The following is a 25,840-nucleotide window of genomic DNA, read 5'->3' as shown; positions in this document are numbered from 1 at the left end:
TAGGCCGTTGTATGGAACTGTTTCTTGTTGGTATTTCGTCCACAATTGAGACAGACATTATCAAAGGCGATGTGGCAATGATCTAAGTTCACTTTTTGACTTTGCTCAGTTAGCATCAGCAGGATAAATAACATTAAGGTTGCGATCAAACATTCTTGTAATGCACCAAATGCGGGATCCATTCTTAATTAAAGAACCATATACCAGAACCTTATACTTTAATAAAATGCTGGATTTTAATTCTGTTAATATCTAATTTAATTTTGAAACAGATTTTTACTGTTGCCACGGTAGCACATTAATAGCGAAGTAAGCACAGGTTATTTCGTTTTTATATCGTTTTTGTAGTATTTTTAAATTCTTACATCTACTTTCTTTGAAGGTAGTACCAGTTACTTTGAGGGGAGGAGAGTGATAGAAAGGTGGGAGAATATATTTACTTGGGTCATCTAATAAACTTGAGCAGACGAAACCAACACGCTAAAGTAAACCGAAGAATCCGCATGACATGGGCTGCTGTTGGCAAATTTAGAATTGTCCTCAAGAACAATAATATTCCCATAAATCTCAAGGCTTTCGATTCTTGCATCCTTCCAGTGATGACATACAGTCTAGAGACAATAATGTTGACAACATAAAAGCCGCCAACATAATAAAAGCGCACAGTGGAACGACTTATGGTGGGAATAACTTTACGGGGGTCACGTCAACATTGAAGAAATAAGAAGAAGAAGAAGACGTTATTATTTCTTATTACTATTTACTAGGATACATAGATGTTTGGTCTTTTAGATTTTGACCTTTCAATTCTAGATTTCGCACTCTTCAATTAACTGGAGCAACAGGTACTCCATATTTTCCTTATCATTTGATGTAACTTCTTGGTCATCGGAAAACTACAAAGTGTAATGGGTCATGTTTTGTATTATCACTTATCACTCCTTGAATTTTTCTTTTTCGTTGTTACAGAACTGTAGTAGCATAGATTTTGAAGAATGTTGGCAATATACAATATGCTTGTATCAAACCTTTATTCACTGAGTATTCATCCCGGATTTGGTAGAGTGTTAATAAGAGTGTGATATATCTTTTAAGACTTCTAAGAGTTTCATTGGTGCTATTTTCTTATATGCTTTGAGTAAGTCTACAAATGTTATATGTTTTTCTCAACGATTTGTTTGAGACAAAATATATTGTGGTTACATGTTCTTCTTGCACGAAATTCTTTGTTCTTCTACTTATTTGCCATTAATTTCTTCTTATATAATGTCTCTCAGTACTCGTCCGTACAATCTACTGACTGTACTAGTTACGGATAATCCTTTGTCATTTTCACATCGCTATTTGTTTTTTTTGTAGATTGATGTTATACAGATAGTGTTCCTTTCTTCTGGGACAAGATGTTCATTAATATACAAATTAAATGTGTATATTATCATATTGAATAATGTTTCGGTTTTATTTTTCATGCTTTTTAGGCTTTTTTGACAATATCCCTGATGATTTCAATATTTTAGATGATGATGATTAATTTATCCGGAAATACTTTATGCCTTGGGGGGGGGGGATATGGGAATATTCTTTCGTATTTTCTTAATTTCGATACATAAATTTATTACTGTTACAGCCAAGAACTGAGGAGGACAAACGTCAATTTAAAGAAGACATCAAAAGGTACAAAGCTAATAAGGAAAGGTTAAAACGGCAAAAGGAGAAGATCCTACAGCAAACTAAAAAACAATTAAGAGAAATAGAAATCAAGAAAACCAGAGAAAAGCGACCGAAGACGACGGTGAAGGTTAAATTGAAAGACAAGCCCGATTTTAATAGCGAGGCCGCAAAGAAAATCAAGGAGACTTTCAAGGTTAATATGGCTTCGACTGTTGTAAATGCTTTAAACGTCTACAGGAAGCCAGATTGTACAGAAGGAAGAATTACCAACACCCAGGACTTTAAACATTTAGCGAGAAAGGTAAGACATTACATGAGTAAGAGTTTTTGGAAAATCTTTATTTGATACTATTAATATTATTAAAAGTCGTTTACAAACCTGTAAATGTAAAATTGCTACTTGAATTTCCGACACGAGGCAATCCAAAAGATAGCAACATTATTTATTTGTTGCTCTCTGCCCACTGGCAAGATTTTCAATTCACTCTAGGGCTGGTCGCTTGATTCAGAATTTAACAGACTCCATTGTTTATTATAATGTTTAGAAGAAAGTTTGAATACATTTAGTGGTTCCTTACTCTATTTCGTCTGATTGTTTCCATTTTCATTAAAAATCATATACGATCTTGGATTTCTATTGTAGGTAACCATTTGATCTGGTTACCACTTCTTCTAGACATGCTTGTATACCATAACACTTCTTTGTTAAGGATAAGTCTTTGAAACTGTTATTGCAATACTTATTATATGTAGCATACCTGTGCTGCAGCTTACCATGCAGATTTTAACGTCAATTAGGCTACAGTAACTCTGAATTGATGGATGGTTCAGTTTTACGAGTCCGGATCATTATCAATTGAGATGGGAAACAACCAATATGCGTGAGAAGTATGTTACGGTATTGAAGCAACGCAATTTCTTTTACTGTTTTGTTAATTTTTTTAAGATTAAAAAAGCACAGCGAATCGAAAACTGTTAATCTAATAGAGTATTAAAAAACGTCCAAAGTAGCGAAAAGAGGGTGTAAAGTGTGTTAATGCCATGTGTATGATCTACTACTGTCGTTTTGCCGATTTTTCGTCATTTTGAATACTTTTACTTTTACTAATTATGGTTGACACTCAGAGAACCAAACTTAAAGTGCCAAAACGTTGACAACAGAATCGAAAAAGCAACAAGAAAAGATTCAAAAGCGTCGAAAAAGCATAAAAAATATGTCATCTTTTGAATTTGAAGGTAGCACGTCAAAAGGGTCAATAAATGGTTGAAAAAGTGAAAGAACCCAAAAAAGCAAAGACAAAGAATCAGAAAAGTGTCAAAGGTATCGAAAAAGGCGTCAAAAGCGTGTTAACGTTATGTCGCTGACTTGTTACTGATATTTTGTGGTCTTTTTGTTGCTTTGGATTCATTTTTGATGCTTTCCCAACTCTTTTTTCTATTTTCGTCGCATATTCTAAAATGTTGGCGTGTGATCTTGATCGCGCTGCTTGCGGGATGAAACGTACTTAATAAATGACCTACTATTGATTTTAATTATTCAATACATTGTTTCATTATTTTTGTTTCAGTTAACCCATTTCGTCATGCTAAAAGAGATAAAATACTTGATGAAGATTGAGGACTTAACTTGCACGGATAACGTCAAAATGAAAGCCCGGGAATTTATTCGAAAGTACATGAGCAAATTCGGCGAGGTTTATGTAAAACGAATCGATTCTCCGGATTTTAAAGACTAAACTGGTACGGTAATTCAGTTGGTAACTTGTAAAGTGTAATTCAAAATTAGTATATTGTACAAATTAACGACATTGGCAAATTAATTTATATCTTGAGCACTATATTTTAGACTGATTCTTCGTTAATTAAGACTTTGTTCTGTTCTTGGCCTTCAGTTGATCGGAATGTCAAATTTTCGCGCCACTTTTTGTGTTGTTGGCCTTGAACTTTTCTATTCTCTAAAACAGGGTTTTTAGTACTCTCTTTGCACTTTTTAAATTATTTAATTAGTGTAATAGACAAGTGCTGTATGCAGATGTCTTATGTAGCTTGTTTTTTGTCTCAGAATTCAAATAAAATTGCATCGAATTTTTCATTTGTTATATATTGTTTTAAATTTATTTTCAGTAACATTGTAAATAACCACGTTTGCAATGCTTCCAATGTTTATGTCACGGTTTTTCAAGGTCCATATTTCTTCTAGGAAGGAGAGGAAAAAGAAGTCATTTGGTATAAAATCAGGACTGTACACTTGACTTGATTGTCTTCCTTTTTTCACCAAAGAGTTCTTACCAATAAATTATGAATAATTGACCATTTTACGTTCCTCTAAAGGTACTGTTGCCTGATCAGTTTGTCAAGTACTTCGAATGCGAACAACTTTTGTTGGATTTGATTCATCTTGAAACTTCCATAATTTCCCAGATGTGTCTTGTTTAGGGTTAATTATTGTGAATTGGGGCTTAGATTTTTGTAGAAATATCTCTAGAAGGTTACTTATAGTTATAATATAAAAAGTTGTGGAAACTTTACAGATTCTTATTTCCTGAATATATGGAAAAGTAAAATGCAAATGTAAAAATTATAGTGGTAGAAATGAAAATTTGGGAATGGTCTTCAATTTCCTGAAAATTTGGTATAAAAAATTTGATTAATTTCCAAAATAATGGCATAAAGAAAAATACGATAATTTCCTTATTTGTTCCATACTAAACAGACCCCTCAGGGCTAATTGTATGTTTCACTTTTTATATCGAAATGAAAATAATGACAATTAAAAATATTCTAGTATTTAATTTTGTTAGGTCCGTATGTCTTTTAATGTATCTGTTGTGACTGAGCATATAATGTTCCAATATCATTTTTAAATACTACTATTGCTTTACTGTTGAGTCTTAATTCTTCAGCGTATTTACTTCTGGTGATGTAAATTTTCGATTTAACTTTTATAAATGACAATCTTTGTAAAATCCAATATTCGTTCAATTGGACTAACCGTATACAACACAAATCGTGCTCAAATAATAAAACCTTGTGAATTTTATGTTTAAATCGTCAAACTCTCTAGTGGAAACATCAGATGATAAAACTCAGTATTGAGTAGATGTAGTAGGTATGTTCTGGACTAGGAAGTGACGCCAAAAAGCTGATAACGGCAAAAATGAAATGTCACGTTCTAAATATGTTGTATTTTTACGTACAATGCGACGTAGAACGTGACGTTTGACAGGAAACGTGACGTCCCCTTTCCAACAAGACCATATACGCGATTCTGTGTTAACTTGGCGCTAACCAGAGTATTTACCCCCTGGTAAGTCCCATAGAAAGTTTTGGGAGAGTTCCTGGCGCCAAATGCGGACGGGCCGAAACTAATTTAATTTGGCGGCAAATTCAAAACGTAGGTTCTGAATTTTAGGCGGCAAATTCAAAAGATATGCTCTGAATTTCAGGCACCAAAATTCAAAAAGTATGCTTTTAATGGAAAATAAATATAGTCATAAAATAAGAAATAAAAACTTATTCTATGCCAAAAAATATGTTGTCTCTGTCCAAAAATATAGTACACACTTACGCATTTTTATATATAAATGTATAACATAATATCAGATAGAGAGAGAAATATATTATGGAACAGGAAAGTTTTTATTTAATAGTTTATGACTATATCTGTTTTCCATTACATTAACAAACCAAAGTCCTGAAAACAACAAAATTAAACACAGATATCCTGACACTTGTTTATTTGTATAATTTTCTTTGGTAAAGTAGTGGCAACAAATATCCCAGTTGGGTACTCTAAATACTATTATCTAGCTGTCTCCAAATACTGCAATCCTGTACCAGATGGACAACTTGATGTAGGGATTTTTCCACCAATGTTCAGTAAATCTTCCCATCCTCTTCCTTTTGATAAAAAAATATAGATGCCTCTATATTCATTAGTACTGGTTTGTTATAAGTTCCACACCCTCTCTAATACTCTTCCTTAAAAGACCATCTGTAGATAATAAAGTGTAAACTCTTGCATTTCTGTGATCTTGCTCTTCAGGGTCATCACTAATCAGCATGTAACTATTGCTCAGAAGTAGAAGGTCCATGAAAATGTATAATAATGAAATATTATTAAAATTAATAATGTATGACTTTTTTATAAAATAAGGCAAATTTTAGAAATGCAATTATAAGAGTTAAGAGTTTTTTTTTATAAAATAAGGCAATTTTTAGGAATGCAATTATAAGAGTTAAGAGTTTTAATGATTGAAATATATATATATATATATATATATATATATATATATATATATATACATAGTACATAAATAAAAGATTCATCTTGGTTAAGATTTAAAGGTAATTTAACTACAGAAGCAAAATGTACAAAATAGTATCGAATTTGTATTTACTAACAAAAGTTTGGTATAATTAGGCGCTATTCTTAATTGGTGCTTATAAAAATAAACTTCTAATCCTCAGAATGTCTAATAGCCCTTTAACTAACTTTCACCCATCAACAAAAAATGATTCTTTTAATTTTTTCAATTTGGAATACTATACCATTTTGGTACCTTCTTCTCTTTTAGCAATGTTTATTAGATATATTTTATCTAATTTATCTTAAATTTATGTATACTGTTTTTATCACCTATTTCTAAAATTTGGGATACGATGTTTTTATAACGCCATTTGCAACTTGCAAAGGCGTGGATTACAATGTTGCCACTTACACATTTTTTTTTTCGGTGGCTACTCAAAATTCTTTAGAAATTAGTTATTGTAAATTTAAGTGATGATTTTAGTAGAATTTGCTATAGCTCGAGTGGCTACCGTGCGTACGATCACCGCAACCTTAAAACGGCCTCTTGTCCGAATCTGTCCCTTGCCGATAGATGGATGAAGATTAGATGGTCAGCATTTTTTACTGATTTTGTTTTGTTCGGCTTTTATCAATAGAATCAAGACGCAACCACCATTTTAATTTTAATTTTTTTATTTTAGTTTAATTTTTGAATATTTTATTAAGATTTGTATAGGAATTGTATTTGTATAGGAATTGTTTGTATTAATTATCGTTTTAGTTGTTTAAGTAATGATAGTATTTAGAATCCGTTTTGTTTTTTAAAGACCTTATGGCCTTTAAAGGGGGGAGAATGTTTAAATTCAAATATGGTTGTATAAATTAATCATTACATTTTCCTCCCCTGTATTCATCCGATCCTAATAGTACCGCTGAGGCTCGGAAATACATCTCGCGAACACAAGAGCACAAGTCGTTGAGAAGAACAGACGTATCCGGCAAGTGAACCCATTCACGCATATTGAATTCGTTTTTGTTCGTTGTTTCGTAAAGTAGCGCAAACCATGGTAATTAGAGCCAGCGGTAAGTTTTTACCTAGTTTTACCTAAACCTATAAATTGGTTTTGATTGTTTATTGCAACCATTTAAATTTGGATAATTATTTGCACATATGAGTAAAAGTTCATTTATTTCGCCAGAGCTATCGAAGGAATAGTTCCTGATAATTTAATTACTATTAATTCGTAATAGTACATTATTTGTTTAATTCCCCACAGTATAATCATTATTTGGGTAATTATGCAAAACTAGTGAAACCATGGCAACAGCACTTACATCAATGTCATATGCCTCTTGCTATGTGATACCCCCCACCTAACGTGACTAGTAGGGCCGTCGTCAAGTCGCCATTACGAACGGCTTCTTCTTCTTGTGCCACTCCTAGAGGAGATTGCAAATCATCAAGGCTATCCTGACCTTGTTTACAGCTGACCTAAAGAGTTCATTAGTGGTACAGTCATACCACTCTCTGACAAACCACTGTACAGTGTACAGTCAAACCACTCACGAACGGCTGACGATCCGACCATCCAGTTTACTGTTGTCAACTTTGTGATGTCGTGTCCTTGTCCAGACCATACCTATTACATCTACTGTTGCTAAGGCTCAAAATATAAGTAGTAATTCTAATTTTACTATGATATATTTACTTTCGAGTTAAGAGTGCTAACCGCTTATCTTTGTTTATGAAACCAAAGTGCTCATTCTCTAGAAATCGCAACTAGAAGTCCCTAGAACGACATTCTCATCGGCAAATTTCAAATTAATTACAGAATTATACATTATATCGTACATAGATCTGCTGAAAAGTCTCAACACTTTAGTTGGTATTGATAAAGAGAAAATTCCAATCAGATATGCAAAATGCTTACCGAACTCACTGATCAAGTGTCTGAATCAGTTCAAAGACACAGCTGAGTAATCCGTGCTTTAGGTCAGTTGGATCTGTAATGATGGGTCTTAGAAATAGGTAATTAATTGTGAACGAACAAATTTTTAATGGGCACTCACCAAGCTAATTTATAGATATGTATTTAATTTTTTTTTTCAGAATTATGTCTATAATGTATTGTAAGGCATTCATATTATTGTAAGAATTATTTATTTAATATGTATCAGGTTCTTTATTGATTTTTTTATTACACTCATGGACAAAAATATGGAATATTTTGGAATCTTCAAATTTTTTTTTGTAGTCACTATTATTTCAAAATAATTTTATATTACTGATGATGATCATATAGTAGGCAGATGTTCTTAACTGGTTTGAAATATTTTGACGTTTATTCAGCGTTTAATGTCATTCGTTCATTTTATCATAAAAATCCTTCTTCAATTTTCTCCACATAAAACAGTGGACTCGATCTACTGTTTTATGCGGAGAAAAACTCTTCATCACAATAAACGATTTAATTGACCAGAATTAATTTGCAAAAAACAAAAACTTAAAAATTTCAAAATATTTGATATTTTTGTCCATGAGTGTGTATTTTTGGATTTGTAATAAATAGATAGTACCTAAAGGCTCAAAAGTACGAAGAACATGACATAAATATTATACCGAGTGATACCTTTTAACTTGTTTTTGTAGAAATCCAACGTTCAGCGTTTTCTTTATGTTTAACTTTATGCTTGATATTTGAATAAGGGGACGTGTAGATATAGTACGATGAATTTACATTTATATTATGATTTTGGTCGTTCGTCGTATTTTCTTTAGATACTTTAGTAGATATCTAATTTTTATTAACTTATGTTGCTCAATAGCTCCTTTAATTTATTGTATAAATGTACATACTAATGTATTATCAAACCATTTGTACAATTAAACATAATGATTTGTTAGTAGTTTTTATTACTATCCTTAACTCCTTGTTTCCAAATTAAATAAGAGGCCACATATTATTGCGAAACGGAATGAAACTGATGAACATCCTCACATTAATCCGGAATTTTGCAGCAAATTAGATTTTTATGTGATTAGTTGGTCATTAATCATCAATGATAAGAGAGTCGAAACAAACTTACTATGAGGAATAATGTAAAGAGATAGAAGATCTTCAGAACAAATATAACCTATTCAACCTATGTAAAAACATTAAATAAATGGCAGGGCTGCAAAAAAGGAACCACAACACAACTCTTTTATATCTCGTACTTATATGGTGTTTTTGCACTGGCCCGAAATCATATTTAGCGTGACTCAAAAAATCGAGAGCGTGCAGTAACTTTGCAGTATACAGTAATATACACTTTTACATATTTATAAAACGTAATTTTATTTTTTTATAACAACTCGAGAACGATCGGATCGATTTGGTTAATTTGGATTTTAAAATATTTGTATAAAATATAATAAGCTAATAAGGCGTGAGTCTAAGCTTAGAATCTACAAAACTGTAATTAGACCAGTGGTCACATATGGATGTGAAACGTGGACCCTCTCAACCACTGATGAAAATCAACTGAGAATATTTGAACGCAAAATACTAAGGAAGATATTTGGACCAACGCTATGGTTCGTGGAGAATTAAAATGAACCACGAGCTGGACGAACTAATGCAGAGCGCAGATATTGTTAGATTTGTAAAGTCACAAAGACTAAACTGGCTTGGTCACCTAGAAAGAATGCCAGATAATCGAGCTGTAAAAGTAGTCCAGAGATGAAAGCCCCAAGGAAACAGAACAAGAGAAAGGCCCCGTAAAAGATGGATAGACGACGTAGAGAGGGATCTTAAAACCATGAACATCAGGCAGTGGCGAAGGAAAGTATCCGTCAGGGCAGAATGGAAGAACATTGTTAAGCAGGCCAAGACTCACAAAGGGTTGTAGCGCCATTAGAAGAAGTAGAAGAAATATAATAAAATCTAATTGAAATAAAATAAATTACATTGTAAACCATCGCTCCGTCCGTAGCAAAAAACCATTAATTGTGTAGTAATTTATAAATGTTAATAATTTTGTTTAAAGTTATTAGCAGTTAATGAGTTATTAAAGTGTGCTAAATTTCAAATAGATCAACTAAGTTACTGAATTTGTTTATCCCTGAGAGCGATAATTTAAACAATTGTACTTGACCAGATCGGCTGGTTGATTTCTCTATTAATAAGGTACTTATAATTACAAATACCTTGTTCAAACTTCCTAAACGTAGACTATATACATGGAGGTCAACAGCTGACAATAACAACAAAATAGTCAGAAATCAAATAGATTATATTATCGTCAACAGGAGATATAGAAATTCTATAATATCCAAAACTTATCCAGGAGCGGCCATATCCTGTGATCAAAATGCGGTTGTTTTGTCGATAAGAGTGAAACTAAAGAATGTAAAGCACCCTAGCTCCAAGAAAATCATGGATACAAGACGGCTCAAACAAGACAACACAAATGCGGAAACGAAATTTAAAATAAACGAGAAATTAAGGAAAGTCAAAGAAGATAATGCAGAAACTCTAACATGACCAAAAATGGGAAAAAAATTCAACATGCCCTTGTGTCAGTTGGAAAAGAAACCCTCAAACCACTTGGGGAAAAAACAAAACCTGGGATGACAGTAGAAATTCTTGAACTTATGGAAGAACGAAGAAAACATAAAGTAAAAGACCTGAATAAATATAAAGTCACCCGCTTGTAAGTCGGCTTAATGAAAAGATGATGAAAAATCATACTTTCCAAACAAAAATAAAACCTTCAATGACCAATAGGAAGTAAGACAACTTTTTTTTTCTAAAAATCATATTTCCAGTGTTACCACCCCACTTAATTTAGTCAGACTCTCTCCAATTTTGTCTCACTCCCTCTAATTTTTCTAGTAAACGGGAGTAAATTCCTCATATCCTTCTCCAATAATTTCTCAATTCGGAGCACAGAATACACCACCCAACAAGAAGCGAAAGCTTTGCCGGTACATTTGATGTTCGTAGGACGGAAATTTCGGAGGTAGAATGACAGTTGCACTACTTAGTACACTAAGAAGAAAGGTAATGAGGAAGTCGTTGAAAACAGTAGTAAAGTTACACCGAGAAACAAAGTAATTATTAAAACTAATGTTTTTTAAGTAGATCTGTTTTGTATGATTGTATTTTTTTCTGTAAAATTTATTATAACCCATATATTAATTCTGTACTGATAAGTAAAAAGGTCTTCGATTGAATTTGAGAGTTAATTTGAAAATAGAGATGAAAATCAGTCGATTTTTATTACTTGTTATCGATTTTTTAAGGTATTAAAATGTGTATATGTATATACAAAATATGTTTAACAGTATGAAAACTCTATCGCTTCCTTGGAATAATTTTCCTTACGATGGTGTATCCACAACTTTGATGCTTACGTTTGTGTTTTTTCTCACTCTTGAGAAAACAGAACTAACATAATGTTTTATTTGTAATTAATATTGTTAGTATTTTTAATTGAACGTATCATTTCAAGAACAAAATATGAATGAAATGTTAGATGTGAGTAGTTCAGATTTTCTTTCCTAGATGGAGCTAGTATTATTTATTAAACTTATCATTTCAAGACAAAATATACTTAATTGAAATATGGTAGTTCATATTTCTTTCTCTATAATTTGTCTCTCTATCGTGTCAAATGCTGCTCTTGGGTCCATGAATGCTAATACTAGTTCCCCCGTATCTATGCTTCTTTCTGTTAGGTTCTTAATGATATATACTTATGATGTCATTTGTCTGTCTTCATTCATTCTTCGACAGTTCCATTTCCACTTCTTGTTTTATATATTTTAAAGCATACTGATGAGACATATTACTCTATAGTTGTCGCAGTTTATATGTTCTCCTTTTTTGTATATTTGCAGGATGATGTTCTGCTTGTCTTTAGAGATTGTTTGTTTTTCCCACATCTCTTTATATATTTTCCATAGCCAGGTTCTACCTTCTTCTCCCGCGTATTTTACCATTTCTGGTTCAATTTCATCATCTCCTCCTGCCTTGTCCATTTTTATGTTTGATAATCCTTCTATTACTTCTCTACTTATTTGCTTTTCCGTCGCCATCTCTAGTCCAAATCCTAATAAAATAAAACTCTTGAATTTCTAACCAAAAATATACACTTTATTGTATACGATTTACAAAATACTTTTTGTTACAAACATTAAAAATATAAAACATAAATAATATCGCTAGTTCGTAAATATATCAAATTTAACCTTCAAATATCTGTATCGAAGGTTACAACTTTTTGCCCTGCGTTACTCTTGGCGTTATTCAATAACGCAGCTTCAAAACTTTGTAAGGTCTTGTTAACTTTGGCAAACAACAGGCACAAATTATTTTCGCTTTCTGGAGGCTGCAAGGTGGCTAAAGCTTGATAAATCTGATTCATGGATGACATTACCTCATTCTTACTAATCTTTTTGGTAGATTTCTTAGTGTTAGTCCATGTCAGACTATCTACAAAGTCGCTAACGTTTTCATGTCCGTTCATATCTATTGCGTTAATTAATATATGTGTGTGCCTATTCCTCACAGGATCCTTTATTATCAAAGTATCTGACGAAAAAGTACAAGTCAATCCGTTCCTACAACACCAGTCAGTTAAAACATCCAACATGATATTATCTACTACTACATCCGTTTCATCAGTCAGTACACATTCCAATTCTTCAAGAAAGTTAGTCCTATACGGCGACAATTTTACATTATCATCAATTCTTTTCATAACTCGAACCTTCGACTCAAGCTCAGCTTTGTACTTTTCAGCCTCAGCTAATTCCTTTAGCTGCGTTACTTTGGTTTCCAAAAACCTCTTCTCCCAGTTCTTTTGAGCAGCATCTAACTGTTTTTCTGAGTCACTTAGTTTCTTTCTAAGTCCTTCTAGCTCTTCATCATGGGCATCATTACATGATGTAAGAGAAGAGGAAGATAATGAACTGCGCTCGAAGTCTTGACGCAAGGCTCGCAATCTCTCAACTTCGGAACGAAGTTCTCGTATTAGACGATCGTGTGGATTCTCGTTAACTCTAGCTCTGTTAACTATTGATCTAGCTTGACAAGCATATCTAAGCGTGGCTAGGGTTTCATCTAGATGTGTACTGGAAGGACTTATCGTTGCTAACATAGTGGTTAATGAATTGCCTCCAAGACTCTCCTAAAAATATAGTTTATTAGTAAAATAAAATAAATGTGCTGGAATTTGGACTCACTAATAAACTAATCTAAATTCTCAACAATGACAGTTTGAGAGAGGGTTAACAAGATATATATGCAACTTACATCCAAGATATTGGGTATAAGGTAGGAATATATTTTGTCTACCTTGTTGGATGATAAACAAAATCCAGACCTGTACGCCATTACATACGAGAAAGACCCCAAAACTTCTACCTACTAGGCCAGTATGGAAATCCAAACAAAGATCAACTGTTTTCTAGAATATTTCACTGGTATATAAAATCAGTTTTTGTTATTTAGTTTTCAATCTGTATTTTATACTTAAGAAACAATTATACAAGTAAATGTAATTGGAAATAAATACCAAGTATAAATTTGAGTAAGTGTAAGTGCATTTTAAATCCTGTTTCAGTGGAATACTCATTTGAATAAATTATAAACTAAACATAAATGCTGGCACAAACTTTACTAGAAGAAACATTGAACTTTCAATGTTTTAGAAGTCAAAATCAAACAATTAGACATCATGTTAACTAATGGGGCCCCAATGAAAGATGTATCACTGTGGCATAAAGTAACAGTAACAGCAAAGCATGAAAAAAGGATGATTAAAACAAGAATCTACACATCATATGAGACTCAAATTGCCACGATTTGATGAAAAGTCTTCTTGGATCATATACCTCATACTTCTAGTAATGGCATAACAGAAAAAAATGAACCACTTGAGTGTGCAAAAGACAAGAACACCAGAATGAGGGAAATGGTCATCAGGATATGGAAATAAAAAAGATGAGTTTATTATCACAGCTCAAATTCGATGTAAAAACACTGAAACAATAGGAAACATAAAATCAGTGTCAAAATACAAAAAAAAACAAATTAACGAACAAGCATTGGAAAAAATTAAAGAAATTTAAGCAAACTTTGGAAGAAATCTAATGTAAATAATCACTCTCTTATTACAGCTCTACAAAATCTGTCAAATGAAACAAAATGAAAAAATACAAATAGGAAATTGTATCACATATAAATTCTCAGTGAATAATAAATTGAGACAAGATATGTTCAAAACAGTTCCAAGGAAAATTCCTGAAATAGAACGGGAATAGAACTCTAAAATATGACCCTTTATTTTGCATCAAATAATAAGGAAAATGATGAGCAGGTTAATTGAAAAGTGTGAAATTCCAGTTTCAGGGTCAACATTCAAAAGACCAAATATCTGTATCTGCAAAGAACCTAGTGGTCCATCATTAAATAATGATAGAACCATAACACATTACCGAGATTATAATTATCTGGTAATAAATTTTGACTGAACTGGAACAGACAACAAAGAAATATAACAAATAATAAAACAGCAAAAAAGCAGTATCCTGACTCAATGGCATTCTGCAGAATAAAAACATTACAAAAAAAAAGTAAAAAGATTAGAAGCTGTTGAAGATATCTCAGGATTCCAAGAAAAGATAGAGGTAGAAATGATGGGGGTATAGGTTCAATATGAGTGGGTGCTTTACCATCCTACCACTTGACCTAAGAGGTCTATTGGGGTTATGGATGAGGGTATTGAAGGGACCATTACAGATGACATAAAGAAAAAAATAATTGACATGGTATGAAAACATACAATATATATCAGAAACAAGACTATCTCAGCTAATAATGAATTGACCACCAACAGAGCATCAGAACAGAGAAAAGCCAGAGACTAATATTTGAAACAGGGCATGACTAATGCCATGAGTGCTAGAATCATACAAGAATTGAACTATAAATACAGAAAAAAATGGAAGCAATGTTTCAAATACTTAATGTTCAATGTGTTAAAAATTTAGACATATCAACTATTGCTACACTGATAAAAATCTTACCTTGAGTAACCACGTTAGAACTGATTCCCTATAAGGCACAAATTGATTTTTCTTTTGGTCGGCTAAAGCAGAAATAACCTTTCCTAATGTCAATAAAGATTTGTTAATGCACACGCCTTCTCTAATTCTTCCTTCAGTGCCATGTGAATTCCCCAATCGTTCACTTCCAGCTAAATCAACTAAGCTTATTCTACTTTTTCGACTGGCGCTCTCTCCGTTTTTATCGTCGGATAAACAAAGTTCAATGGAAAAAATACTGTGTGACCTGGAAGATTTTTCGTTCATTGTTGTAGCTGCTGTAGCTCTATTGCGGTTGCCTACTAAAAGCCAATGCCTCAATTCCTTGTAGGATTTTACAACTTGCACACTTAAATCAACTACATATGGTCCCAATTCTGGATGTTCTCTGACTTTTAGAGGCTGTTTAGTTGATGTAGATGAACAGGCAAGCAAGTCGTGGATCTTTTCATTATATATTTCAAAATAACTAACTTCTACTGTACATATTGAGTTTTTGTCTAGTTGAGCAATTCTGTTAAAAATATCTTTACAGAACCTTGGTGTGATGCCAGAAAACACATGGCAATCCATGTCAGAAGCTTCACACATATCTTTGCCCATCATGCTGAAACTTTTACCTAAAAAATATTAAAAATGTTTAATATTTTATATTATTGTAAAAAAACTGAAAGGAAATAAGCATATATCACAAGTAAACTAAACCTCGCTAAACCTTCCTAGTGGTGACACAGAAATTAACCCTGAAAATTTAATTGACAGTCATCAGGATTTTATTAATTCGAATATAAAAGACCTGGAATGGGATTGATTGGAAAATTTAGCCGGTTTCATTGCATTTAAGTTACAAAAAAAAAGAAATACTTATATATACGTATATATTCCGGACGCTAACAATAAATCGTTTAGTTGGGTAAACCATGTTTCTGAGGGTGGTTTACTCAAACCAACACTGGAATTTGTAACTAAGTAAATGTAGTGAACTGGAACATATTTTTCGTAGTTATAATGACAACAACAAATTAAAAATAGCTAAAAATTATTTAAAAAACCTAACAGAAGCTGCAAAATACAAAAATGTTAGCGAAGATGTAAAATTACTTTTTATATGTAAAATGTATTTAATACTAATTCTAAATAAAAATAATAAAGATAATTATTACAATATCCGCAAGAAAAAAATCACGAAGATTGTAAAATAAATGTCTAAATGATATTCATAAAGTCTGAAGTATGACCTGCTTTTACTTATGTTTCAAATTCTTTACATTTTACCGGCCTTTTATATTTAATTTATGTTTTGTAGCAATATGTATTTTGTTTGTAATACACACAATCAAATCGAAGATTCATATATTTCTTTAATTAATTTTACAAATTACTTATTAATTTTCAAACAACGTTTTCACAGAAAGTAACTAGTTATGACGTAATATATAATTATAATGTAAATTGGCAGCTGATAAAGTAAAGGAACTAGCAATAGAAGAAAGGGGATATACTGCAGAATATATGAGGATGGCATATTGTATTGAACTAAGTACTGTGTGTTAGAAAGATGCAAAAACATCTAGCTTCCATTTATGTAGAATTGCAGCCTTTCAACCAACAAAGTAGTTCATTATGACAGAAAAAAAGCAGTACATTCAAGTGGACTGTGATGATTGGAAAAATGAAGAAAAGATAAGGGGATAATGTAAAAAAGATATGAAACTTTTCAAAATCAAACAAATTCAATATAAATATTGAGCTTCTATGCAAATTTTAAATGCAGCACTTCCGTTTGATTAAGTAGAGCTGTATAAATTCCATCAACCTTTCATATAGAAATGCCATGACACCTTGAAAAACAAAGTACCTGCTATGTAACCTGACAATAACATGATCAAAATCTTATATTGTATTGTACAAATATGCATTAAATGAGGAAACACTTTGCAGTGTTTGCAGAGCAGTGTTGGAATTATAAATAGAATATTTATAAAAGAATGTAAAATATAATCATACCTGAACCAGTTTGACCATAAGCAAACAGACACCCATTATATCCTTTAAAAGCACTGTTTAGTAAAGGTCTTCCTAATGTTCTAAATACATCTTCCTGAGAGGCATATGAGTCATTAGATTCATCACAAGACCAAAAAATGTGATCGTACTGAAATTGATGATCAATACTCATACCACTAGTGTTACTCTGAGCCCTGATGATTAATTCTTTGTCTCGCACTAGAACTACGTCTGTTGCCCCTACAACAACTAGTTCTCTCGCATTCATAGGTCTTATCCTTACAGCTACAGTTAAATTGCTGACTTCATCAAACTTATCTTTACTAGTCCTTCTTTTGATCACGGGGGTTTCGACTTGAACATTATTAAAACATTCTGGGGTAGTGGGTAGAGTCTCCACCTTTTTATTCTTTGGTGTAGCATAGCTAGATTTTGGAGTTTTATCGAAGATTGCTGAAGAAATCACTCGTTTCCTGGCAGAACTAGGGGTCGAAAACGCCATATATCTTAATCCTACTAAACACAGATGAAATGTTGATTTTTTCTTACTACTTTAAAACATAATAGACGTACAAATAAGTTAAAAACCACTATATTCCAAATTTTAAACATACTTCTGTCAATTTTGACAGAATAAAACAACCGTTAAGTTTCAAGATTGCAAACGTATTTTATGAAAAGGACTAAAATATTTATGTTGGTGACAGTGTTTTTTGTAAATAAAATCGAAATGTAGTTGATTTTGTCTGATAGATGGCAGCAGTTGCGTACTGCGTAATATAAGCACACGAGATTTCACCTATACTACACAAGTCCGCAGAACAAATCAGCTTTGCGCAGTGGCGATATCGTAACCAATGAGGTTTTTCCGAGGTGCGATTATTGCTAGTTGAAAACTTTAACCAATACCCCGCCATGTGCACGTGAAAAACCGTGCGCTACGGCAATTTTTGCAAACCCCTGCGGGGGTTATTAAATTAATACAAACATAAATAATTATTATTCTACATAATAAATAAAAAGTTACACTGCACTGAATAACAAATAACATTAAGAAATTAATTTTTGGATTTTAGTCGCTAAAACGAATTTTTTTTTCGACAGTCGACACAAATCAGTCATAGAAGATAAAACGAGAAGGTTGGCACTGCTGGCACGTTGGCACTTGGCTGGCAGTAACATCCAACAGTAACGAAGTGGGAAATACGAAGTTGTCACATTTATATTGGGTACATATACTACATAAATATTAAGGTCTGGATTCTACTAAGTAGACGAGAGAAAAAAAAAAGAGGACTTAAAAAACTTTATTTGTCATGTTTATTTTAAACCGTATAATATAATCTCAAACTAAATGAAATATTGAAATAGACACCTGCTACTTGTTTCACCTAGGTTTGAATCACTTTCAGAACTTGACGACATAACTATTAAATTATTGTTACGCGTACAATAAAAAATTACGCTACTAATACAATAACACGACGTTACGAGTTACGACTTCACAAACCTCAACTGACTGAAATTTAAATCTTTAAATGAGTCTGTGACTAGGAATCGAATACTTATCCGAGAAACGAAAACTCAAGTATAAAACCTTTTTACAAGGAAATATTATTCAACAAACAAACTACCGAGTTTTTATGTGAGGTGCACTCGGAAGCTTAGATTAACTATGCGTTGTTCCGTTCCTAACTTGACAAATTCCCAGAACCAAGCGGTCGGGATCACAATGGATTTGGATTCATTTATTGCATTATTAGCTTTTATGACATCGTGTACTTTGTAAAGTACCGCTTAGGTATCATTTAAGAATAAATTTTTGAATGTTTTCACACGTTTTCGTGAATACACAAAAATGCTCAATGCAAATTACACGTATCGGAAGAAAAATTGTTTTGTCTCTTACATATTTCTTCTCAAATTTAAGAATAAGTAAAAATTTCTATCTAAATATAAAAATCGGTAGAATTTAAGCCTGTGTCGGTAGATCGGTAGAAATACGTCGAAATCGGTAGATCTACCGATTTATCGGTAGGTTTGGGAACACTGGGTCATAGACACAAATTTTGTTCCTATGGCTTTTGTGGGGCTGTGTCATAGATTAAAGCAGTACCACCAGTCCACCAGTACTAAAACTTTTCATTTTTATGATTCCAGGTTCGAGTTATCTTAAAATTTAATGAATTAGCATAGTAGAATTTAATGAGCACAGTTATCTGACGGAATTATACATTAAAAACGGTTTTACTCAGAAATAATCGATAGTTGTTTAAAAACAGTTATTAGATCATATTTATTTTATAACATCTCGACTAGTAGAACGAATATAGACGTCTATATTCGTTTATATTGATATTAGTCTAAATGATTATTTTATGACAAGAAAAGAAAATACACATACATTTTAGGATTGCAAGTTAATAGTTAACCAAAGGTAACCAACAACATAAATTATTTGTGCTGGATTCGAAGTAACAAGCGAAAAGGTGAGAAGGAAAGTGTATTCGAGGCAAAAATAGAAGAAACATGAGCTGAAACATGAAAAGGAGTTAATACAATTAGGAGAAATATTGCTAGTGTTATTAGAAATAATCATTTATATAGCTAGATTCTCTGTATTATGCAGTTGTTATCCATTTTTCTGGTATTGTCTTTAGACCATCTGCTAGGTGTCTGTTTGTGTAATACCAAAGAATATGGACGCGTACCTAATACTACCGAACATAGACGCATGTTGGTAATAGTAATACGCATATATGTGTCTACATTATATGGTAATACTTATGACATCAGCAAATATGTCATTTGTATGCCATTTTCTTCACAGCTTGCTCCAAAACGATTGTAAATAGATTTGGTGGCATGGAGTCATTGTTCAAATAAATTCTTGTATATAAATAATATAATACGTTATAATAGTTCAAAAAAAATTATAAAATTAAAATACCACTAATAAATATAGCTTTTCCACGAAATACTAAAAACTTCTCTATTCCCTAATAAAAATCTTTTATATTAACAAAATTTTGCAGAATTCTGTCAACTTTAATTCTGGTTTTGCCACTAGAGGGCACATGAAGAAAGCTGTTTCTAATTTATGTTTATAATAATTATTTGTGTTTACTGTTGATTGAATATCTGAATAATATATTCAATCAACGGTTTTACTAAATAGTCACTAAATTTAAATATTATCTATCTAATATAAATATCACTAAGACATTATTAATTACCTCTTAAAAAGTAATCCAAACTTTATAAAATTTAAAGTTTGTTTTTAGGTATATCTACTCGACATAGTTTATTTTTTAATTTTATTGCAATTTACAATCTGAAATGCATATAATAATGAGTAAATATGGCGGAAGATAAATAAGGGCTTGGGTCAGGTACCATCCTTCAATGTTTCACTTTAAATTTGTGTTAATTCTTCTGGTCATAGTCTCTTGAGTCTTCTTTCCGTTGATTGGTTGAATAGTTCTCTTATTAGATGATTTTTTAGACATTAATTTTTCATGTGTAAACCATGGTATTATGATTATTGATTTTTGTTGTTTGTGTTGATTGTTCTTTGTCTTATTGTCCCTGCGGTACTACTTGTAATGTTAGCTTTTAGTTTTGATCTGGATTCGTCACCTCTGTCTATTTTTGTTTGCAATTCTGGAATGTGGGATATCTTTTCTTCCATTCGTCTTTGATAGAGATTTTAGTGCTGTCATTTTCTAGGAATTCTTCATTAAATTTTGATATAAGTAATTAGTTTCCTTTCTTCTCTTGCATTTATATTCGATAATTCGAGCTTTGCATAAGGCCAAACTATGTTATGTGATAGCAACAAGTATGTATTGTTTATAAGTACGTAATTCATTATGGAGCACAAATTTATCAGTCTTTTGTTCTTCGTTGAATCTCTGCATAGTTTTTCGTATGGTGGTACCTCCAATTCTTGATTATGAATACACATTACGACATTTATTATAATCTGAAATCTGCATTATATTCTGGTTCGTAATGGTTCGGTAACACCTACGATGCTGTTTTCAAATTTTCAAAACCTCATTTGTGATACATTTTTACTGAAAACGCATAGAAAATCCTATAAAATTAGGGCTTGCAAAGGTATTTTGTTAATAATTGCTATGAATTTGTTAAAGGTATGATGTTAATGGCTTCAAAAGTTAAAAAAATTTCTAAAAATACACAAAAATTTCTAAAAACACACAAAAATTTTGATTTCCCGTGAGAGAGAATAAGGACAATATCACAACTATTCAGTTTTAAAACTTTCAGGAAGTTTCACTTAATATTTCTTGCAAAATTGAAATTGTTTATCCCAAAAAGCTTTTATCTACAACATAGTTATGTGTAAACTATTGTGTCTACACGAATTCTGAAAGCATCAAATTGGAGAAAAAAGAAAAAGATTAAAAAAATTTTTATCAAATTAAATCATATCAAATATTGTAAAATATGTTAACGTGCTAGCTAGCTAGCTTATAAACAATTATAATAACTAAGATGCAATAACATGTAGAAAGTTAATATTTTTTATTCGCCATGTTGGCATTTTTACACGAATTAAAAAAACATAATGTTCGACCACCCTTACAACCTGAGTTAGCCCTTTTTTTTAATTCACCATGGCTTTGTTTATTTTATATACAATAAGTAATTTAAAAAGAACCCTTTTGGTGTTCCAGATTAATCACGCCTAAAGGTCGAGCATTAATGAATATCATCCAACAAAATAACTTAAAATACTTATCAACGGGAGAACCCACATACTGGCCTACGGACCCCAACAAAATCCCAGATTTGGTAGATTTTGCTATAATAGAAGGGATAGCTGACATCCATAGTACAATAGAGTCAAACTTCGATTTATCATCAGATCACAGCACAGTAATAATAACTTTAAGTACACACATAATATGCAGATCACTACCACCCAAACTCACGACTAAAGAAACAAACTGGGATGTTTTCCAAAATTCTGTAAATACAAAGATTAGAGTTGATATTGGGATAGAAGAGAACCAAGCTGTAGAGAAAGCAGTAGACTATTTAACAACAGTTTTACAAACAACAGGATGGGAAGCAACACCACAGCGCCGAAGAAGTGTGCAAGAAAACCATCATATCCCCCTTCATATAAAAGAACTTGTAGCAAAAAAAAAGAAGAGCTCGACACATATGGCAACAAACGAGAAATCCACTAAATAAAACGTACCTTAACAGGATAAGTCTTAGACTAAATTTACTCTTTCCAGTTTTATGTTTCGAACCTCTCACATGAAGACAACTCTATATGGAAAGCTATAAAAAAATTTAAACCCTGGGCCCGCACAAACGCAAAAAAAGAATAGTATTCGCAGAGCATCTTGCAACTGTATTCGCAGCACCAGATACTAATAACGATGAACAAGATGATATAAGAATGTATCTCGAAATTACATGTCAACTATATCTTCCTCTGAAAACATTTACTCCGACAGAGGTTAGACAACAAACAAAAATGCTAAATACTTCATAAGCTACAGAGAAAAGCAGTGGTGTTATTAACAATAACATACAACAGCATACTACGTCTTCGATACTTTTTAATACAATGGAAATTTGCTCAAGTTACTATGATTCCGAAACCTGGTAAGTCAGCAACGCAAGCAAATTCATATCGCCCTATAAGCCTACTCTCAATAATATCGAAAGTATTAGAAAGGCTACTATTACATAAAATCGAGCAAGTTGTTTCTATAAACGAAATTATACCACAACACCAATTCGGATTTAGACATGAATAGAACACTCAACCATCCAACAATGCCATATAATAGTAAATATGTATAATTAGTGGAGCTAATTATAATATGTATAAATAATATAAATATGTATAAAAACGAACAGTGGAGCAATGTACAGGAAATAAAGTGCCGCATAGGAAAGGCAAGAACGGTCTTTAACAAAATGAGCGCCATCTTCAAAAGTCACAACATATCCCTGGATACAAAAATGAGACATTTGAGATGCTATGTTTTCTCTGTGTTGTTGTACGGGGCGGAGGCATGGACGCTTACAGACACCCTTATTAAAAAACTTGAAGCATTTGAGATATGGCTTTATAGAAGAATGCTGAGAATATCATGGACAGCAAGGATCACGAACAAGGAAGTTCTAGAAAAAATGAAGAAGGAACCAGAGATTGTGTTTACGATCAAACGCATAAAATTGCAATATCTGGGACACGTTATGAGAAATCAGCACCGTTACTCCCTGCTGCAGTCTATATTGCAAGGTAAAGTCAAAGGTAAGCGAGGACCCGGTAGAAGGAGAATATCATGGCTGCGGAATTTTAGAACATGGTTTAAGAAAACCTCAACGGAGCTGTTTCGAGCCGAAGCGAGCAAGGTCATGATTGCCAATATGATTTCCAACATCCGAAACGGATAGGAACCAGAAGAAGAAGAAGATGTATAATTAAACCAACTCTCGAAGAGAAAAAAACGTTTTGCGATGGAGTGTTTCTAGATATGCATCAGACATTTGATAGAATAAGGCATAAAGGTCTCCCCTTCTTCTTCTTCTTGATGTGCCTATCTGTTACGAATGTTGGCGATCAGAAAAACCAGATTCTGAGGTTCTTTAACCAAGATGTACTTCTTCTTCCTGGACCTCATTTTCCAAATATTTTTCCTTGCAGGATAGCTTGAAGGTCTCCTCTACAAACTGAAATTACACCTAACAGACCAACTATACTTTATAATAAAATCGTATCTTACTGAGTGTTACTTCCGAGTCAAAATTGAAGACAGCTCCTCAAATTACCAGATCATACAATCTGGCGTACCTGAGGGTAGCGTTTTGGGTCCATTTCTGTATCTGATATTTACAGCAGACGTTCCAACCAGCAATGATACCTTCTTAGCTGCTTTTGCCGATGACACAGGAATCTTAGTAGTGGATATCGACCCTAATGTAGCATCACAAAAGTACAAATCATTTAGTCCAATTACAAAACTGGCTTAAGCGATGGAAGATCAGTGTTAATGCTAGCAAATCAGTACAAATTACTTTTACGACAAGAAAATCTACATGTCCACAAGTTTATATTAATAATACTCCCATTCCTATAAAACCAATTGTCAAATACTTAGGACTGCATCTGGATGAAAAACTTACATGGACAACGCACATTACAACTAAACGGAAACAACTAGATCTTAAACTAAAAAATATGAACTGGCTATTTAACAAAAGGTTTCAGTTATCTCTTGAAAATAAACTGCTTCTGTACAAAGCTATATTCAAGCTCCATGTTATGTATCTATCCAAACACTTCACAATGATCTGGACATCCCATTACATAAAGACATAATAAAGAATCACTCAATAAAATATAAACATCGCACCACTGATCACAACAACGAACTGATAAATAATTTATTCACCCAACCTCTTGCCGAAAGAAGATTGAGGAGAGTATGGCCAGAAGACCTACCGCAATAATACTTAGAGAACCGTCACTTGACGGTACCTAACTGACGTTAATTTACTCATATACTATTTTAGAAAAAAAAAATTAAAAACGATTCCTTTAAAAATGAGCAGTCTATGAAGCGCCAAAGATAAAAAGGGTTTAACCCTTTATAGGTCTGTGGTCGATATTTCGACCACTGCTCTTATTAATACTTATGAGCTAGTAATTGACATGAAAAGTTACCGAAGTGCAAATTCAGTGTTTGTAAATAAATTGTACCCGAAATGAACACCACAGAACAAAATACGGCAACGTGGCAGCAATGTGGTCGATTCGCCAACCACAACCCATCATACTCTGTAAGTTACCGTTGAACGTGATCACAGGTTTTTGCCGTTTGTAAAAGTTAGAAAAATAATTTACAAAAGATTTATACATCAAACTCAAGGTAACACATCACAGTATTATGGTTTTTTATTATCTATTCAGATTTTATTGGCGCTAAGATGATATATCTTGATTTACTAAACATAACCTCAAAGTAGCACATGCTGATTTTACAATTGTTCTATTGAAATGTATTTTCACTCTTGTTTATTTTAAATCTATACAATTATATTCTTTTTTTACGTAAATCTGACTTACTTGAATAATATTTCCAAGAATTAAATTGCTGTGCGGTAGATCAAGTAATTAAATTTTTCAAGTATTTGTATACAACAATGTACGTATCTTTTGCAGTAAAATGGAACACCGCAATATACTTGAAAATTTACAAAATATGACTCAGGATGATTTATTTGATTACATAGATGGTATTCCATATCAACAAGCCATAAATTCAGATTTTGAGGGTGATTCTGATGCAGAAGATAATCTTCCTATTTCCAACCGAACGTCGGTTGCATCCAACGCGACTATTACTTCATTGTCTGATGATGACAAGGTTGAATTTCTTGATGTTGATTCAGATGACTCAATGGATGATGTAGCTTTCGACCCTCAGGTAAGAACAAATCGCATTTTTGACGACGTCGATACTTCCTCAGGCGAAGACGAAATAGAAGAGAACCAAGAGAACATAGTAAAGTGCGATGATACATATAAATGGAGAAAGAACGCTTCTGATGCACAAAAATATTCGAATGCGCCGTTTACCAGACCATTTGGCCCAGCAAAACCGGTCAATATAAATTCACCATTCGACGTGTTTTCTTTGTTCATGAGCAAAGATATTATAGCTAATATAATTACACAGTCAAATCTCTATGCTCAACAACAAAATCATAATAATCTCGAC

The 25,840-nt window shown here is 32.5% G+C and overlaps 2 protein-coding genes and 1 non-coding gene across 4 annotated transcripts in view; 2 read left to right on the top strand and 1 right to left on the bottom strand.

Annotated features, from left to right (window-relative positions):
- Positions 1 to 8,866, top strand: part of Set2 (SET domain containing 2) — a 48,775-nt gene extending 39,909 nt beyond the window's left edge. For both annotated transcript variants that reach the window (XM_072520954.1, XM_072520955.1), the window contains 2 exons: positions 1,628 to 1,972; positions 3,240 to 8,866. In XM_072520954.1, the coding sequence (XP_072377055.1) occupies positions 1,628 to 1,972; positions 3,240 to 3,407 (513 nt within the window). In that variant the 3' untranslated portion in view covers positions 3,408 to 8,866. The remainder of the gene's footprint in view (positions 1 to 1,627; positions 1,973 to 3,239) is intronic.
- Positions 8,867 to 12,080: 3,214 nt separating this feature from the next.
- neb (kinesin family member nebbish) lies at positions 12,081 to 17,746 on the bottom strand. The gene is made up of 3 exons (XM_072520953.1): positions 17,064 to 17,746; positions 15,039 to 15,676; positions 12,081 to 13,138 (listed from the first exon to the last, which is right to left on the bottom strand). The coding sequence occupies exons 1-3, from the start codon at positions 17,563 to 17,565 to the stop codon at positions 12,200 to 12,202; spliced, it is 2,079 nt and encodes a 692-aa protein (XP_072377054.1). The 5' UTR covers positions 17,566 to 17,746; the 3' UTR covers positions 12,081 to 12,199.
- A 145-nt stretch (positions 17,747 to 17,891) lies between these two features.
- LOC140432937 (U4 spliceosomal RNA) lies at positions 17,892 to 18,032 on the top strand. Its single transcript, XR_011949844.1, has one exon. It is a non-coding gene; the product is annotated as a U4 spliceosomal RNA (small nuclear RNA).
- Positions 18,033 to 25,840: the final 7,808 nt, after the last annotated feature.

This window comes from Diabrotica undecimpunctata, chromosome 1 (assembly GCF_040954645.1).
Source record: "Diabrotica undecimpunctata isolate CICGRU chromosome 1, icDiaUnde3, whole genome shotgun sequence".
Lineage (NCBI taxonomy): Eukaryota > Metazoa > Arthropoda > Insecta > Coleoptera > Chrysomelidae > Diabrotica > Diabrotica undecimpunctata.
Note: the sequence above shows the minus strand (reverse complement) of the source record. Positions and strands in the feature narration are given on the sequence as shown.

Bases quoted from the DNA above. Each gene is read 5' to 3' on its own strand.
- neb (XM_072520953.1), bottom strand. From the start codon at position 17,565: ATGGCGTTTTCGACCCCTAGTTCTGCCAGGAAACGAGTGATTTCTTCA. The intron at 15,677-17,063 runs GTATGATTATAT...AATATTTTTTAG, and splicing joins TTATGGTCAAACTGGTTCAG to GTAAAAGTTTCAGCATGATG. The intron at 13,139-15,038 runs GTAAGATTTTTA...CTATATTTTTAG, and splicing joins TTCTAACGTGGTTACTCAAG to GAGAGTCTTGGAGGCAATTC.